Source organism: Haemorhous mexicanus, chromosome 2 (assembly GCF_027477595.1).
Source record: "Haemorhous mexicanus isolate bHaeMex1 chromosome 2, bHaeMex1.pri, whole genome shotgun sequence".
NCBI classification, from domain to species: Eukaryota; Metazoa; Chordata; class Aves; order Passeriformes; family Fringillidae; genus Haemorhous; species Haemorhous mexicanus.
This window is the reverse complement of record NC_082342.1, coordinates 13,068,328-13,087,561: the sequence shown is the minus strand read 5'-3', so window position 1 is coordinate 13,087,561 and position 19,234 is coordinate 13,068,328. Positions and strand designations below refer to the sequence as shown.

Sequence of the window (19,234 nt, the reverse complement as noted above, 5' to 3'; positions counted from 1 at the left end):
CCTTTATGACTCCTGCTTTGAGTCTCTGTTGAGGTCACTGGAGCACATCAATCTTTTTCTGATCCAGTAAGCACATTAGTTTATGAGTATGGTGTGTTCAAGAACTTCTTAAAAAATGCTGTACTATGATACTCCAGATAACTGGTCTCCAGTACATTTAATATATCCTCATTTGCTATCCTCTTCCCCATAAATCAGCTACACTGGATTTGTAATTTACTCTGCTTTGACCAATTAAAATAACAATGTCATAATATTAACACAATACAATTGCACCTTGATTACATGTATCCTCTTACAACAACAACAAAAAAAAAAATTGTATCATCAGTTAAAGGAACTGTTCATAATAAGATGCAATATCACCTCTTCCCTCCTATTTATATCTATCTGTATCACATCTTTGCATTTCTGTTTTTAAATACTTTGTTATTTTAACCATGGACCTGAGTTCACGCAAGCCAAATTCAGCTGAGTACAAAGGTCTACAAAGTTAATGGGTTTGAAATTACTTGCAGCTTGACTGAATCTGGTGCAACATCTTTTACTAGCAAGAAAATTGCTGGCAATGAGTGTTTTTAATCTGAATTCATACTATGCTCTAAAGGGCACCTCTTGGGCAAAGGGGTCAGGACAATGACTTCTTGTGAGAAGTATGAATTTTTCCAAGTATGAATTTTGGATCATAGCTGATATTGTTCTTTAGACTACAACTGCAATGCAAAGCATTAGTTTAGTATTAGCTAATGGGAAACATCATCTTGAAAAGAAAAGTTTCATTTGTATCTTTATAAGTTATTCATAAACTACAGCTCTGACTATTGCTGAATTATGAGGCTATTCATCAACCTCTGTCCACTCTTTAGCAATACTACTCAGGTAATTAGAACACCAAATGAAAACCAGTGCAGCCTTCTAAAGTCCCAATATAAATTTTGTTAGAAGGAAAAATTTAACTCAGCAAAATGAAAATGAGCCACTTGTATTTTCCTCTCAATTTTTTTTTTTTTACCAAGAGCCACTACATCTTAAATGAACATAAATTAACATATCAAAGATCTATGCTTTTTATGGAAAAATAGTTCTTGAAGGAACTTGTTTAGTTAAGAGGATATTTATTTCAGTAATGATAGGCAGGACTACTAAAGAGGCTGACAAAACCTCCATAGTACTACATGCTGCTTCCCAATTTTATCTGGATGTTATCCATCCAGGAACTGGCTATTTCAGACAAAATTATGCTTGGACCATGTAAACTGGTAACAAATTACACCCTTGGTTAACAGATCTCCCGGCTTGCCAAATAGGTTGCTGAAAGACTTGTTCTCTTCATCCTTTTTGCAATGATCTTTATGCATCACCTTAAAGGGCAGGTGAAACCAAAGAACTGCATTTTTTTCTTTTCCAGAAGAGGCAGGAAGCAGGTGAAACATTTCAGCAGGTGTTTGGCTGCAAGTTTTTAGCATGTTCTTAAATAGGCAGAAACTGTGTAATGAATCTTTAGTTGATGTGAATCCTTACAGTCACCTTCTTTCCCAGATTAATCTACTTGAGACAGTAAAATGAGTAAAGTACTGGTCCTTCTTGTCTCTCATGCAAACACAAATTTAAGTCAATGGATGGTCTCCTATGACTAAAATTAGCAGAGTTTGGCTACAATCATAGAATGGCTTGGATTGGGAGGGACTTTAAAGATCATCTCATTCCACCCCACTGTCATGGGCAGGGACACTTCCCACTAGACCAGCTTGCTCAGAGCTCCACTCAAGGGGTACTTGAACAATCCCAGGGACAGGATCCACAACTTCTGTGTGAATCCTGTTCCAGTGCCTCCCAAATGACAATATTCACAGATATCTTAGTATCTAAGTACTATGTTATAAATATCTCAGTCTGCAGTAGATCATTAGACTTGCAGTTCAGGCAATTACTCCCATGCATTCATTAATGATCCAGCTGCTAATGCACAAACGCAAAGAGAAATTTTCTGTTAATCATCATTTCCTAAATCATAGCAGCAGCATAAATGGACAGTGTTGCCTATCTCATGCTGTTTCAAAAATAAATGCTGGTGACCTCCTGCCATTTCAAGAGATTTCACATACTCCAGTGAAGCCACTGGAATCAATGGATTCCTGCTAAGAATGAGCCTCTGGTTTGGTGCTTTCATGGAGCCACTCAAATGCAGGACATTCAAAGGCTTGGAAGTCTTGTGAACACAAGGATTTCTAACATTGTTGATGCCTGTATTCTTCTTTGATAACTTTTATTAACACTTACATGTATTTCTTTTCTAGTACACAAGGATTTTAATATTGTAATATGTCACCACAAATAGTTGTAACCTGATAAATGACTTTCCCTGTTTTTATTTCTTTCTATTCAATAAATTAAAAGGTAGGTTCTCTGCTCATCTACAGCAAAACAGATCAGAAAATGTCTTCTCCAATTAATGATATCATCAATCAATAGATAACAGATAATGCAAAAATTCAGGCATGTAATAAAAATAAGAACCTTGGTACCTTTATTTTTGAAGACACCCCATTAAAGATGCTATGGTTTAACAACTTAACAAAGATACTTTTCAGATGCCTTTTAACTCTTTTGTTTCCTGATATCCTTTAAAAATATACAAACACATTCAAACAGTTTTTAGAAGAACTGAGCTACAAAAGCAATAAAAATATTTTGGTAAGGAATGCAGAATTGCATCACTGAAGCTGGACATCCTCAAATTCTTGAAGTAACAGCAAGTAGTGCTCCGAATGCCCTATTTAATACAAAAAAAAATATTCTGAGTTTTAAACTAGTTACCAAAAATTGAATATTCTAGTTAAATACCTAAAATAAGAAGCAGTTAAATACACCAAGGGGGAAGCCATGACACTAGGTCAGAATTAGGCAATGATTGATTGCTCAGGTCAAAATAAAAACTGGTGTTAAGATATAAACTACCAAGAGGCCTTGATCTAGTCTATGAGACTTCAACAAGCCTCCAGATTTGAATCTCTCCATTCTCTCCTATTCCTGAATTTCAAGAGACATTGAAAATGAGATTCAAATGGCCTGCAGAACTTCAGAATACATGTCATCAATTATATTGCCCATATTTCTTAAAGAAAATGTGTATGCTAAAAAGAAAATTAAAACAAGCAAACAAAAACCAAAACACCCGCCAAATAAACCCAAACCAAAACCCAAGCAAACAAATAAAGCATCTGGTGTGAATTAGTTGAAATAAATGGTTTAAAACCTGAATACCAGCCATTATTCGGATTCTTTACCTGGAGAAGTTCATATCCTACTCTTTCAATAATAGATTTTCAACTCACAGACACAAATTACAGTGAAGTTAAAACATGTGTTTCCCAAAATGTCATATTAACTTGACTCAATTGCACTGGACTCAAATGGCATGTGCTGAATGTAACTGTGGGATTACTGGAGTAAATTGAAAGAAAATCAGTAGGTAAATATGAACCACTTGCAAAAGGTGCCTCAAACAAAAGGTCAGTGAAAGGGCAAACAAATACTGCATTTGTTCTCAAAATATTTGTTGAAGAAGGTGGCCATGAAAGGCAAATAATACATAAATTCTTCTTAACAATCCAGCAGCATTTCCATAGATAAAAAAAATGAGTTGGCTAAATAAATGTGTTGTGCTGTAAGAGGAAAAGTCCAAATTATGCTATTCAGCCTCTAAGAATTTGAAGCTTTGTGTCTATGACCTTATTGTTCATATGTTTCATGATTTAGAGTTACTGCAAATGATAAAAGTATCTCTAATTCCATTTGTATGGGAGTGCTTTATTTATATTTATACAAATAAATATTTCATATGTATTTGTATGAAATAAAGCTCTCCACATATTTCTCATCTACCTATTTTTAAGTCAATGTTTCAGAACTGCTCATCAGTTCATGCTTATTTTCAGGCAGGTATTTTGAGTCTCATATTTACCTGAAGAGGAGAACATAGCCTAAAATAGAAAAATCAAACATGATTTTGTCAGATTTTTGTTTAGTTTAGAAGGGTGAAAACAAGAAGGAAAGATAACAGCTGTATTAATCTTAATGCAATAGTACAAAACAACTGGTAGAAAATGTCTAGTTGAAGTCTCAGTATCTGCTTCAGATTTCAGTGTACCATCAGAGTGAAACAGTAGTTCTACTTAGTCCAGTAAGCAAAATCACTGATTTCAAAAATTCCAAATGTCATGGGTTCAGTACACAAAAAGCAGAAAGAAGCAGGATTCCAGACTGCTGGTGAATAAGACACACATACTGGCATCTCCCAGGGGGAATGTTTCTTGTTAACAAGCAATCCCTTTAGAGAACTTGTAAAGAGAAACTTTTCCCAAAATGCAAGAAACTTCATACCAAAGCAGTGAAAAGAAGAAACTTGAAGCACGACATACTCACTCCTATGAATCTCCTGGATGAGCACAAAATAGATTGAATTCAACAGGCAAAACATTTGTGACCGCAACTTAAAAAACAAACAAACAAAAAAACCCAAAAAAACAAAAAAAACCACCAACTAACCTAAAGAAATGAGTATTATTCTGAGTGGTAAAAAAATAGGATTTTACTATTTGGGAAAATGTCCATTTCACCCACTTCAAGGCAGTGTCCCCAGACACTGGTAAAAACCAAGGAAATTTTATTTATCACTACATCTCCTAAAAGGCAGATTTGCAGAGTGCAGTATGCTCTTTTTTGGTTTGTGGTACGGTGAGGAGTATGTGTGTGTGTTTTGTTTCAATTTTCATTAAAGCAAAGCTAATTCAAGCTCAATAAATTGTCTGGACAGCTTTGAAATGTTAAGAAAAAAAAATCCTTTTGTTTGAGCATAATAACACTGCCAGTTGAACTCCTCCCTCGTGATGAAATTAGGAGAGGGACTTTTTGGCCCTGGTAGATAATTATGACATTCATAAGCTCCTAAAGTAAGGGGCTGGGGGAGGGGGTGCCTGTCTGCTACTTGTTCTCCAACTGCTCTGATTTTCTGGAACAGAACAAATACAGCACAGTTCCCTCTCTCCAGTCTTAAACACCAGCACTTCTCAAAGAAAAGGCTTCAGTCATTCTTCATAAAATCTACTGCAGCTATATCCTTCACAATATAAATCCTGAACCTAAGAGTTTCAATAGTTCCAAAGCAAATGATACAAATGTAGTTACTGACTTTTTCTTAGCCATCCAAACTATCTGAAGAGTCATAATCATTTAATACTCACATAATAATGCCTTTCTTAAAAACCAACAAAAAAAGTAACCCTCACAAGCACCACAATCTTCATTTGATGATGTAAGTGTTCCTCACCACTGCATTCCCAAAAAGAAAATAAAAAATCCCCAAGAGTTTTTGGAATAGCCTCTCAAATAATTTGATTCACTTCAAGAAATTCTCAAGATGACTTCAAAGTGGTGTCAATAAAAAAAAAAAAAAAAAAGTACAACAAATCATCTCAAAAATGCTCATTAAAACTAAAAATAATAAACTCCCCCCCAAAACCACTGTAGAAAATGCCTCTTCCCTCGCAACCTAAATGGGTGTATTTTCCATATGCAGATTTTCTCCCATTCCCATTTACTATGCCCTGCTGTGGACTGAGGCTGCACATTTCTGTTACTTCTACAGTCAGTTAAAAAATCGTACTCTGCCACTGAAATTTCCTTCCTTTATTAAAAAGAATAAAAGGAAGCTGTTTCTTCAAATCGAGGGAAATAACTTACTATCAATATTAGGTTTATTCAGCTTTCCTCCTCTTCTTTCCAACCCCCCCCCATAGATATCCTATAATTCTTAAAACTCAGTTTAATAGCATCTGTAATTTCACTCCATTATTTATCCCCTGACATTTGTGATAGTAAGATACCTAAACTATGCAATCCTCCCACGCTGCAGAAATCACACTTCACAAAGTCGCTTTCTACCCTTCCTCCTTTGGAGGAGGCGCATTCCACATCCGTACGCACATCATTACACCAGGTGGATCAATGTAAAGCCTGTAGGAAGCGTTCCCCTTCTCCTCCTCTGCCATCCTAGGGCCGGCTGTACCGAAAAGCCTCCGGAGTGCTCGGGAGACCTCTCCAGCTCACCCCGAGGTGCCAAAAGCAGGGGAGCATTTTCTGTAGAAATTGAGGGCACCTGGTGCTCTCTTTTTACTAACTGTCGCCGAAAGAAACCGCCTGGATGGTGCCAGGCTTAGCCACAGATTCGGGGAAAGAGACTTCGCAGCTGCGGTTCTTGGTACCTCAAGGCACCATGCCTGACCCTCCGTCCCTTCCTTAAGCGCCACAAATCTCACTGCCCCCGCACAGGACACCGTGGGTGACACATCCAGCCCTTGCCAGCCCCGCACTGGACATCGTGGGTGGCACATCCAGCCCTTGCCAGCCCCGCACAGGACACCGTGGGTGACACACAGGACACCATGGGTGGCACACCCAGCCCTTCCAGCCCCGCACAGGACACCGCGTCTGGCACATCCAGCCCTTGCAGCCCCGCACAGGACACCGCGGCTGGCACATCCAGCCCTTGCAGCCCCGCACAGGACACCGCGGCTGGCACATCCAGCCCTCCCAGCCCGTGAGCAGCGGGGCGAGGCCGCTCCGTCCCGGGCACTGCCCGGCGCCGCCGTGGAGCTCGGCCGCCCCCTGGCGCCCGGCGGTGGCAGCGCGGCCCGGGCCGGCCCCCGCCGCTCCCGCTGCCATCCCGCTGGGGCGTTCGGGCTGGGTGGGGTTTATTTCTCCCCTAAAACCTCCTTAGAAGCGGGGACGCCGCCCACCCCCTCGGGTGCAGGGAACGTAGCCTCGCACAGGACAGGGGGGCAGCGGGAGCGGGGGCAGGGACAGCCCCGCGCTCCTCAGAGCCCTGGCCGGACGCCGGGAACTTGCCCGAACAGTTTCCAAACACCGCGGTGGTTATCCCTCACCCAGCGGCTGCGCCCCTCCTGGCGCCACTTCCCGCCCAGTCTCTTGCAGGAGCACAAATCCTTAAGTAACCGCGCAGGGGACATCCAAAAATAAACATATATATATATATATGTGTGTGTGTGTGTGTGTGTGTGTGTGTGTGTGTGTGTGTGTGTGTATATATATATATATATACATTTCTATATATATATATATATGTATATATGTCAGCCCCAGAAAACAAACCCCGTGGCCGCACCACAGCCCCCGAGTCCGCTTATCTCGAAGTATGTATGTGTATAAATACACACACACATATATATAAATATATGCATATAGATATGCAAAGGACGAAGCGTGCCCGAAGGCGCCAGCCCGGCGCGCCCCGATCCCCGCACACTCCTGCCCCCGCGGTGCCATTCCGTGGCACAAGGGCTCCGCACCCGCGCACAGCCCCGCGGCCCCGACAGCGCCCTCCCGTCCGCGCCACCCCGAGCCGGGGGCTCGGCGTCCTGGCAGCGAGCGGGGAAGGGTCTTCCAAAGAGGAGAAACCCCGACAGGGAGACTTCAGGTCAGGTTTCTCACGGACTCTACCGCCAGCACTTCTCCCTGCTCCTAAGAACGAAGCCCAGACTGCTTTCCCCGCGGGCAGACGTGGATTTTAAAGACCAGTGCTCGGCAGATTTTGTGTAATCGCTTCATCTCTCTCACACATTTATTGGGCACAAAAAACCAGAAAAAGACAAAATCCTATGCAAAGGAGCTAAGTGCATTTAGACTGTCCAGCTTTTTTTTTTTCCCTCCTCATAAATGACACCTCTTGAGGACTGAAACGAAAAAAAAAAAAAAAAGAAAAAGGTGGGCGATGAAGCAAGTTTTAGGTCCTTCTTAATTTGGTTCCAGGATAATGCATTGCTTTAATTTTTTTCTCCGTTTCTTTTCCGTTAATTTGAGCGACTGGACAGCATAGGTAAGAACAATAATTAAAAGAAAAAAAAAAAAAAAAGGAAGAAGGCGGCCGCGCTCCTACCTTGCCCGCTACTGAGGAGCAATCCGAGCAGGTAGAGAGGCAGGAGGCTCATGTTCAGGAGCTCTCGCCGGTGGACAGTTCCAAGTCGGAGGATGCTCGGCCAGCCCAGGCAAACCCTGCCGCTGCCGCTTCTGCCGCCGCCGCCGCTGCCCGCGCAGCCCCGCACCCGCGGAGCGCCGCTCGCCAAGTGCCGGCCGCGCCTCCCGCGCCGCGCTATATCGGCGGGGCCGCGCCGCCGCGCAGGGGGCGGGCGCACGGCGGGCCGGCCGATCCCTCCGCCGCACTCGCACCCGCCACAGCGGCGAGCGGCAGACCCGCAGATTCCTCCGCCGCTCTGAGAGGTGGCAGCAGGACCGGAGCATCCCTCCGTGCATCCCCTCCTGGATCCTTTCCCCGATCTCCCCGGGTGTCCCTCCCCGCACGCCCGCCTGCCGGCAGCCCCCGGCGGGGTGAGGCGGCTCCCCCCGCCTCGCCGCCGCAGCCCCTCCGGAGCCCGCTGCCCCCGCCGCTGACGGAGGGGACGCAGCCTAAAACGGAGAGGCGGCGGCTCGCTGGAGAATCCCACTGGGAAGCCCCCAGCATCCCGGGAGAGCGCGGGAGCGGCGCTCCCGCTGCCCGCGGGCGGGGACGCTCCCCGAGGCTGGAGTGACCCTGGCACCCTCGTTCCCCCCGGGAGCGGGCGGCGGGGGCTGCGCGGGGCTCGGCGGGGCCCCCGCTCCGCCCGCGGGCCGGACCGCGCCGCTGAGCCCGCAGGAAGCGGCACCGCCGCCAGCCCCGCGTACGGGCGCGTCTGTAACTAATCCCGTCGGGTTTGTGTTCATTCGGCTGTCTAGGAATTCACTCGGTTTGACTTCTGTTATTAGTCCAGAGGGGAAACATACCTCTGCTATTCACGGCTGCGTGAAATAAAACCGGTAAAAATAAATTGCTTACCGTTTGGATGCTTTGGTGCTGTCTGGCTGAGGATCTTGCTTTGTAAGGAAAAAATACCCGCAACCTGCATAAAGGGGTGGGTTTTTTGTCCAGCTTGACTTTGAAGAGGTAATTCTTTTTGAGGGGGTTAATTAAGCTATAGGCTCCTAAGCAGGTTCCATAAATTTGTCACCTTACCACCTGTATGATATATGGAAGGAGATAGAAGTAGATTTATATTAATGTGAAGCAGTGATAGTGGATAATAAAGGATTAATCCAAATTAACACATCCCTAATATTTTTTCCCGACCCTTCCCTTGCCCTTTTCAAGAGGATTTGGGGAGGAGGAGGGAGACAAGGAGTCCCTTTGCAGCAAACTAATATGAATGACATGATCAGTATCTCCAGCTTGGCTCCTGCTGCACAGTAGTCTACAAAATTCTGAAATATAGGAAGAAGAAATATTTTTCTGGGAAGAACAAGATAGGGGATAAAGTCCAAATTCTTTCCCCAGAGGGTGGTTTTAGGACACTAGGGAATGAAACAGAGTGAACAGAAAATGCTGGTAGAAGGGAATGTGAGGGCTTTTTGCCATTGATTGGTTGATCTACACCACGTAAATCAGAATCATATTGCTCAGCTCCACACCTCACAGTCCTGCTCTTAAGCTAAAGATTTTGTAATATAGTATAAAAGGAACAAATTCATATATATTTAAGTGGAATAGAACTGATATCCCTCATAAAGTTTTGGAAATCCAAAATATGGCAGCCTCAGCAAAGCCTTACAGGTCAGAATGGGATTTATATTTAGGAGGTGCTCTGCTCATGAATGTCGTGAGAGATGCTTAATTGCAGGAACTTTTGGCACCAGCCTTTAGTGCAGGTTCAGGAAAGCACTGCAGAGGAAATTTTTTGGTGAAATTTTCCCAGGTGTAAAGGTTCCATTAGCCCTAGTACCCAACTACAGGAATAGACATCATTAATAAATTAACATAGAAAGGTAATGAAAACAATTATTAAATAAAAACCTTAAGAATAAAAATAAAATTTGCTTGGCAAAGAGCAAGAAACCCTCACTATCAAGTGGGTAGGATGCCAGTTTTATCAAATGTAATATTTTGGAGCATTTTCATCCAGCAAAAGTGGAATAATTGGAGAAAATAAAAGAAGTGTTAATAAATAAACCCAAATAACTTGTACACATACCTGAACATCTATTACTTTATAGTTGAGGGTCAGAAGCACCTTGATCTACACAGGTTCAAGGAATGAAATCCATGTACAGATGCCCCACCACAACACAATACAGAAGCAAGTAGCAGATTTCTTGCCCATAAGAATGCTACTATCTCAAGTTTGCTTATTTTAAATTATCAATATGATGAGAATTTCACCAGTGTCAGGTCTGAGTGGCTAGTTCTTTCTCCTTTGAAATCAGGTGAGGATGCTCTTCTTCCAAACAGGATTCCTTGTCCTGAGAGCTCTGCCTTGTTACTTGTCTGCTGCAGTCACCAGAGCACACCATGTAGGCTGTCCACAACACATTTGGAGAACAGCATTTGGAGAAATCTGTTGTCAGTTCAGCTTTTCAATGGAAAGAGGAACATGCTTTTCACTGCTCTGAAGCAGTGGAGTAAAACAGAAAAAGATGATAAAGCTCAAAAATAACCACATTCTTGTAATACCTCTGTGAAATACAGAGGCCTCCCTGAAGGAAGAGGCAGCAGCTGGTTTGCCCATCAGTAAGCATGTAGCTCAAAGTACTCATCATAAGGTCTCATATCCCACCTAAAATGTATGTTAGGGTATGTTTAGGTCCCTCCTCCACAGTGGAGGGGCAGAGAGAGGAGGGGAGGAGGGGACAATGCACATAAGTGTGCAGGGTTTCATTGTTTCTGCTGCTCGTGGAACAACTCATTAGTTAGAAAATAAAGATCTCTAGATAAAAGTGTCCCGCAGTGAACCACAACAGCAAATCATGCTGAGGTCACACAAACGGGGATTAGAGAGATGCAGAAATTAAGCACAAATTTTCTGCCATCCAAAGCTATATGACTCTTGGTGCTCATGACCATACATTAAATGAACCAAAAGATGAAAATTTCAAAGTGCTGTAAAACATTAATTAGCACCAGTAGCAGACAGACCTGTATTATTTCCCATGCTTTGGCTTATAGTGTTATTCCTTAGAGTGTGCTGTTTACTGGGAGGAAGGCTGACGTGTAGTTTAATGGCTGTGCTTAGACTAGGGCACAAGAAAACATGACTTCTGGATAATACAGCATGTAGAACAAATATGCTGGCAGAAAACAAGCATATGCTATGTAAGTTTTAAATTTCGAAAATTTAAAATCAAGAGCAGAAACAAACTACAGTGAGTATTATCCCATGTGAACTGCTAAGAGGGGCAGCATCAAGTATAATGATCATTCTGCTGGGGCAGTTATTTCCAAGGTGAGGAACTCAACCTTTGATAGGTTCCCAAAGCAATTAAAACACAGCTCCAGTGAGTGGAAAGTCTAGCCAGGAAAATCTCTGGGGAATAGAAGGGAAAGTATTACCTAACGTTACCAATCACGTTTGATTGGTACCTTAGATCTTTTGGGGTATCACACTCAGAATTGAAGTGGATATATCTGTAAGTTCCCTGTCTTTTACACAGTAGCCTCCAGCTTTCACAACTGTGCTACCATGTGCAGCTTTTCTCCCACAAAGATTTACTAGCTGTGAAGTTTGCAAAAAGACGGCAAGAATTAATTTTCCCCCATGTTGCTTACTTGTTTTGCTCAGTGAGATTATTTATACAGGAGTCTGTCCTCCCATATGAATAAAAGCAGCAGAATTAGGCTCTGGCAACAGAAACATTTCAAGCTCTCATCACTGCACTTGAGTCAGTTTACAAGAACTGAGGATCTGTAAACTTGCTGTGACTGAACTTGTCAAGAAACATCTCCATGGTGTTTTTACAAGGATTATTTTATTTTTAAGTTGATTGATAATTGCATGTTCAATGCAAATGTAATTAAATATAGAAACTGAAATCTTGGTGATGATTTGATAATGGATATTTATCCTGAAATGCATGTTCCCCAACGGACATCCAAGCTGCCAGAATATCCAGCTGGATTTGCTTATATGTCTTCAAAACTTAAATGTTAAGGGAGCACCTTAAAATTAGCTAAGAATTTTTGGGGAACGTATGGCACTGGCACAGTTACAAAAAAAAAAAGAAAAAAGAAAAAAAAGGCACAGAGATTGTATATCTGAAAATAACTGGTGAGGAGCTGTAAGGAAATTGGCACAACTTGTGAGCAGTTGTCAAATGTTTTGGGGAACAGGACGGGAGAGAAAAAAGGAAAAGAGATAAGACAAAATACCCCTTCTTAGCAGCACAATATGTTGCCCGTGCAGGATAATGCCTTCTGCCAATAGGGTAATTTTCAGAGGTGCATATGAACCAAATTGCTGATCGTCTCCAAAGTGAGTAATTATCCCAACTAGGATGCTTTCCTATGAAAACTGCAAACACAATTGAGGTGGCACTAAGATAAATTATACAACAGTGAACAGCAACATTATAGTGGTGAGGAAATGATGCACAATAAACAAAAGAGTTTCATAAATGTTTGCACCACATTTATGTTTCAAGTTCTTATAATCTTATAGAGACTTTCATAAAGATATAACTATCATAAAGATCTAAAATTACTATGATTTTGGATAAACATTTTATGAGAAAGAGACAAATTTGTTGTTTCCACTCTGTTTCAAGTTACTTTTAAATAAAGAACTCTCCTTTCTGCTAGAGGAGCTTAAAACAAACCTGAAATTATTCATATACTAAGAAGAGATTCACATATTTTTTTTGAGGGGGTGGGAAGGGATAATTCTTTGTATCATTTCTGGAAATAAATAATGACAAGGACAAATAAAAAATAACTTTGTCTAGGTAAAGAGAGATGCTTAATTTTTGGAGATAGCATGGTTGTTTGAAGTACAATGTGCTAATTTAGTTAGAATATAAAACATTGTGCTGATGAAGAAATCAATATGCTGAATTTATATGTCTGAAGGAAGCATCATGCACTTCTCTGTTGGTGCAGTGAAAGTAGCACTTGAGAGATGAGACAAGTAAACTTCTCCCGACTCTGGAGGCAGATTTCCATAGGTTCAATGTTCCTACATTTCTATAAGTGTGACTTTATTCCTCTTCTCAGATCAGTCACTCAAAAACCATGAGCCAGCAACAGTTATTACCCCATCACTATCAGGGACAGATATTTGGGCAGGATTATGGACATGTTTATTATTTCACCTGAGAATGAGACTGCCAGTGCTAAGATGCTCCAGCTGGCTCTACATAATTGCCTACATATTCAGCAACATGGCAGGTGTGTACTTTTTCTCTTTTATGGGTACTTACAAACAGACTTTTTCATGGTAGTTCCCTTCTTTCCTATCAGTTAGCAGTGGTTTATTTCATACAATTTCCAGAGCAAAGATGCTTTCTGTTTTTTATTTTTTCCCCCCAACTTGGTAATATTATGAATGCTACCAAACAATGCTTCATAAATTACTGCATTTCCTTAACTCATTAGAACTTTCACCTTCATGCCTGACAAGTGTAAAAACTGGTTTTAGTTACTGAAGTCCCACCAGCCATTTGTTACCATCTCTTCAATGAGAACTATCCTTCCATGAACTATATTACCAGATCATACAAGTAATAATATCTGGTTTAGTGCAATATCAGTTAATTTAATTGAAGGGAGCTTCAAGAATATTTTATTACTGAAGCACTGAAGAAGAGGCAACAAGATTTTCTGGCCTGAGCCAAGATGTGCAGACGTTATTTCAGCATGTGGAATAGCAAAGAATGGTTGCTACATGGTGAGAATTTGAAGAGCAGTTGTTTTTAAAGTGGTCGTGTGTGCAAAACACAAACCTTTCTCAGCTGCTGTTCTGTGACTGTGAAACTTGTTCCCTGCAGTGCTTTGAATCACGACGAGTTTTGGAGACATGCAGAACAAAATTTAAATCACCCTTATTGAGCCATCCGTGCTTTCATTAAGAGCAAAGACTAAAAGCGTACAAAGCTGCAGACCAAAGTAAGGTGACCTATAGAATGTAAAATTAGAAATAAAGGGGAAAAGTTTATGGATGCCTTTGGTTACATTTCTGTGTTGTGTTGCAGGTGATCTGGAAGCCAGACATGCCCTGGCCGTGTGCACTGGGAGCCCAGAGCCCCCCGTGTGCTGGGCTCATCCAGATCCCCGTGGGCAGCAGGGCAGGGAGGGGATTCTGCCCCTCTGCCCCCTCTGCTGAGACCCCACCTGCAGGGCTGCATCCAGCTCTGGGCTCCCAGCACAGCAAGGACAGGGACCTGCTGGAGCCAGGCCAGAGGAGGCACCAAGGTGGTCAGAGGGATGGAGCAGCTCTGCTGGGAGGAAAGGCTGAGAGAATTGGGATTGTTCAGGCTGGAAAAGAGAAGGCTTTGGGGTGATCTAATTGTGGCCTTCCAGCATCTGAAGGGAGTCCACAGGAAAGATGGAGAGAGACTATTTACAAGGGTCTGGAGGGACAGGACAAGGGGGAATGGCTTCAAACTGAAAAGAAGCAGGTTTAGATTAGATAGTAGGAAGAAATTCTTGACTGTGAGGGTGGTGAGGCCCTGGTACAAGTTGTGGATGGCCCACCCTTGAAGTGTCCAAGGTCAAGTTGGATGGCACTCTGAGCAACCTGGTCTAGTGGAGGGTGTCCCTGCCAATGGCAGGAGGGCTGGAATGGCATGATCTTTAGGGTGCCTTCAACCCAGGCCATTCTCTGAGTCTGTGATTCTGTGAAATATGCTGTACATTTTAATTATTGCCCAGATTAGGATGTCTGGGATTCAGAGCTATCTGACTAAGAGACATCACTGTTCCCATTTTCATTGGAATTGGGTAATAATTGCTGATTTATATGTGATACAAGTGAGCAAGGGCTGTTGACAGTCAGGGAAACCTTCATGGAGGACCTAGAAATACATCTTTATTTATATACATTAATAAGTCTGGGGGAAAGGGAACACATGATTTTGAGTTTATTCACTTGTCCAAGTGATAAAAAATCCATCCAATTGCCCACATATCCAGTTCTTAAAATGATCAGGATGAAAGTGCTTAGCTGTGATTTCAAGAAGAGATCAATCAATAAATAATGATAGAAAATCCAAAAAACCATTGTTTTTAGTGCAAGACTTTAATGAAAGCATGTGATCTAAACCCCATAATTTATACCCACACTTATCTTTTAATTCAATTTCAGACCTACAACTTCAGAAACTCTTATTCATGAGGAGACATCTGCTGTTTTAATGAGATATTCTGAGCTCTTGACATCTTCAAGCATATTGATACAGCAAGTGGTTTCAAAGGTTAACCATGTTGGTTACACATTTTATTTCATTAGGTTTACTTCTGATGAGTTTTGAAAGATTGGACTGCTCAGTTTTGTTTCTCTACATGGTGCATTTCAAGAATGAAAATTCTCTTATATCTTTTCTAAATGAGGTGATCCCAATTTACTAATCTCACTTGCTTTTCCTCTTGTCTTTGTAACATGTCTTTTCATTCTCCTTCCATATCTGTTACAAATCTCAGTAAGATGAGGAATTAAGCACACAACTGCACATGAGGATGAACTTCTGATTTACAGTGAATTATTTTTACACCCAGATGTAATGTTTTTTAAGTAACTGTCATAGGCACCTTTCAACTGACTTCAAAACCAGATTGCAATACCACACGTCTTCTATAACTTAAGAAAAAAATCTGAATTGTCTTTGTGCAAAAATTTAAAACTTACAAGATCCTTAAGTAGAACAGAAAATTAATTTTTCATTGCCTGCTTATTCAGATTTTCAAAGTAATTAATGCATGTTTTCTAAAAAATAACAATTTGAGTTTGCAAATATCAGGGTGTTAAGAAATTTGTCCTAAAAAGAGGGACAAAATATTGTATTTTTAAGCTAATCTATGTTATCCAAAGTACATAGATACATAAAATAGGATTTTTCTTAAGAGATACATAATTTTCCCAAAGTTTTTCAGCCATTCAAGATTTAATATTTTTCTTACTCACATTAACAGAGTCTGGTATACCAAGAAGAGTAGTTATGGAGCAGTAAATCTTGTAGGGCACTAAAATTTTTTTTGCTCAAGGAAAAGCTCAGTTAAAAGATATCTAACTTAAAACAGGGAAGCAAACAACCAGCAGTACTTCCATACATTGCTGACAAATGTACTGAAATCACATTTACCTAAAACAATAATGCTTGTGTTTACAACACACTCGCTTATGCCTTTTTAATATTAAATTTCTTCTGTGTTGATGTAGTTACAGTTAAATAACTAAAATATGTTTTGAAAGGGAATTTTTACACCAGCTTTAACAGAGGTAAAATTTGAACACATTTTTAAAATTCCATGAATAATTTATTTAAAATGTTTGTTTGGGAGTAGTGGCACTTGGGATATTTATTGCACAAAGAAACATTTTCCATAAATCTATATGTTACAAATTGAAAACTTGAGAAAATCTATCTGGAAAATAGTCATTAAAATATTTGAAGGTCTAACGTTTCCTGACTTTTATGGGAGCAGACCTCAACCTTCCAAGAGCTTGAGAAAGCATAAAGATCTCTTTCTGCTGAAGTAGCTGCAAATGATGTCCTCAAAGACAGATTTTGCAGGTGAATCAATTCTTGTTCTCAGGCACACATGATGGCCATGCATGTATTCAGACTCTTCAAATTTGGACAATTCCACAGTGGTAGTTACGTCCCAGAATAGCTGGAAGCACAGTAAATAAGATCAATTCTCAGACATTACTTTGGGTCATCCTTCCAGCAATTTCTTTAGACCCACCCTTTAACAATATTTTCAAAATTATCTCTTTCTTACAGCTTTATGAGAAAAAGCCTCTGAGTTCTAGATGCATTCTTTGAAAACAAAAAGAACATTTTAAAAGTCTCACATTTGCCATGGACACAGCATGATTGCCACAGAATATTTACATTACTGCAGAAGAAGCAAGATTATCAGGGAAAACAAGCTAAGAGATCCTTTTTCTACAACAACTGTGCCAATAACACTGATGAAATCATCAGTTATGTTTTTGACAAGCCAGAGAAATCAGTGTACTGAATGTAGTGCTGTGCTGACTTGTATTTCATGGGAAAAAGAAAGGGCGGAGAATTGGGAAGGATCAATATTTTTCAGAAGGAGAGTTATAAAAAAATATTACATAAGGGACTAATAAAAATATAATTTTTTCCTTGAAGCTTTTCAGTTTGTTTCTTACATTTAGGAACTCAGCAGAACATAACCAAAACTGATTTAGGACTGGATTGCTCCCTCAGCTCACAGAATTACAGGAGATCAAGATGAGAAGGTTTTGAAACACAGAGTAGGATCTCTGCAGCATTGTCCACTTTGGACCCAAGGTACTTACTGAAGTAAAAATGATTCTTTGTCTTGGGAGTATCCATGTTGAAAAAAGATAGTAAATGAGACACATTTGGAGCATTGGGTTCCTCAGTACAAAAGAAAGAGAGAGGGGCTGGAGTAAGTCCAGCACAGGGCCACAAGGGTAACTAAGGCCTTGAAGCATCTAATATACAGGGGGAGGATGAGAAAACTGTGAGGATTCAGCCTGGGAAGAGAATGTTCAGGGGAGATTTTATCAGTGTGAAAAAATATCTGATGGAGGACAGGAAAGGAGATGAAGCCAGAATCTTCTAAGCATTGTCCAGGAACAGGGCAAGAGACAAAAAGAATCCTTTAAATATAGTATTTTCATAGTATTTCATAGTATTCATAGTAAACATAGTATTTTCATAGTATTTATAGTAAACACAGTATTTTCATAGTATTTATAGTAAACATAGTATTTTCATTTCTCTCAGCATCCTGGTTGCGTTAAGAACTTTTCCTCCTATTGAGTGATTTCCATGATGCCAGAGGTAGCAGCCAGAGAGGGAGTTAAGAGGTATTCTGGTTTTTCATTTACATTAATTGCCAACTAAATTTCTATTTGAAAACATTTAAGCAAGGGAAACATGAAAGTATTTCTTCCATTTTTTCTTCCTAAAAACATCGTTGTTGTGAAATTTCAAACAGTCCTAAAAAATGATCAGTATGAATTCTTGAATTGCATTTTTTATGCATAATGAATTTAAATAATAATAGTAGTATTAATAATAGTAATTATTAATAATCTCCAGGAAAACTTGAAATTACTAAAAAAAAAAAAGGGCTGGTAAAGAAGAACAAATTACTCTTTAATTTAGGCAAATCATACTGTGTATTAGAAATGTCACTTAAAAAAAGTCACCCTCAACTCAGACTGTCTATAGCTCCCATAATAAAATAAGTTTTTTAGAGACTTGTGGAAAATTATTAGACATCAGAACTTCTATCCAATAAGTTTTGTTTGTTCTTGTGGGATATCTCTAACCAAAGTAGTGGTTCAGCTCACTTTTAGGGGTAGGGCTATCAGCCTTATCTGTGTTATATATGTTACTGCACAAAAAAACTCTTTTCAGGGTGATTCTTTGATAAGAGCTCGTAGACACTCTCTGGTTTGACCCTTGATATCCAAATCTTATTCAATTTTCCTTAATTCTATGAATTAATCTTGCATTTTCTCTTTCTTTTTTTTTTTTTTTTTTTACTAAAATTTGCCAGTTGTTCTCTTGGTATTTTCCTTAACAGTCCCTATTATAATTCTTTTGCCTTAACATCCTTAGATACCCATAAAAGTGTAATTTACTTACTATAGATGATTGCAGACTATGTCTGCTCTTTATTTTTATACTACTGCAGATTATATTTTGGCCGGACTTTCACGTTAGATGGGCACTCAAAATATTTTTCTGCCTCCAGTTATCATTCAGTGTGCTAACATGGCTACTGAACTGGAGTATGTCCTTTTAAAAAACTTTCTGGTGGCCTGAGGATGCAAGAAGTTTGTGCTTGTTCTCCATCACAAAGGCAGACAGGCAGCTCGCGGAATTGACGCACGTAGAAGAATTATTGTTGTGGTGATGCAACTCCAGTTCACCTGCTGCAACAGGCCTTTAGCACAAGAAAAGGCAAAAAGAGTTCTAAAAAACTTTGGCCACTAAGGCCAAAATGTTAATGCTTTTCAAGGTGTTTCAATAAATATTTCAACTTTATCTGCCAAAGTCTCGTTAATATTGCGTATAACTTCAAGCCAAGCTTTCTATTTCTCACGTGACATTTATTTATATTGTTGCAAGAATTCCAAACCTGACAGTAGTATATGGTATAGTGACACTGAAGCCTTCCTGAATATTTCAT

At 40.4% G+C, this 19,234-nt stretch overlaps 1 protein-coding gene across 1 annotated transcript in view; it reads right to left on the bottom strand.

The window, feature by feature from the left end:
* NCAM2 (neural cell adhesion molecule 2) overlaps positions 1-8,093 on the bottom strand; it is a 274,443-nt gene extending 266,350 nt beyond the window's left edge. The window contains exon 1 of the mRNA XM_059873029.1: positions 7,955-8,093. Coding sequence (XP_059729012.1) covers positions 7,955-8,006 — 52 coding nt within the window. The 5' untranslated portion in view covers positions 8,007-8,093. The remainder of the gene's footprint in view (positions 1-7,954) is intronic.
* Positions 8,094-19,234: the final 11,141 nt, after the last annotated feature.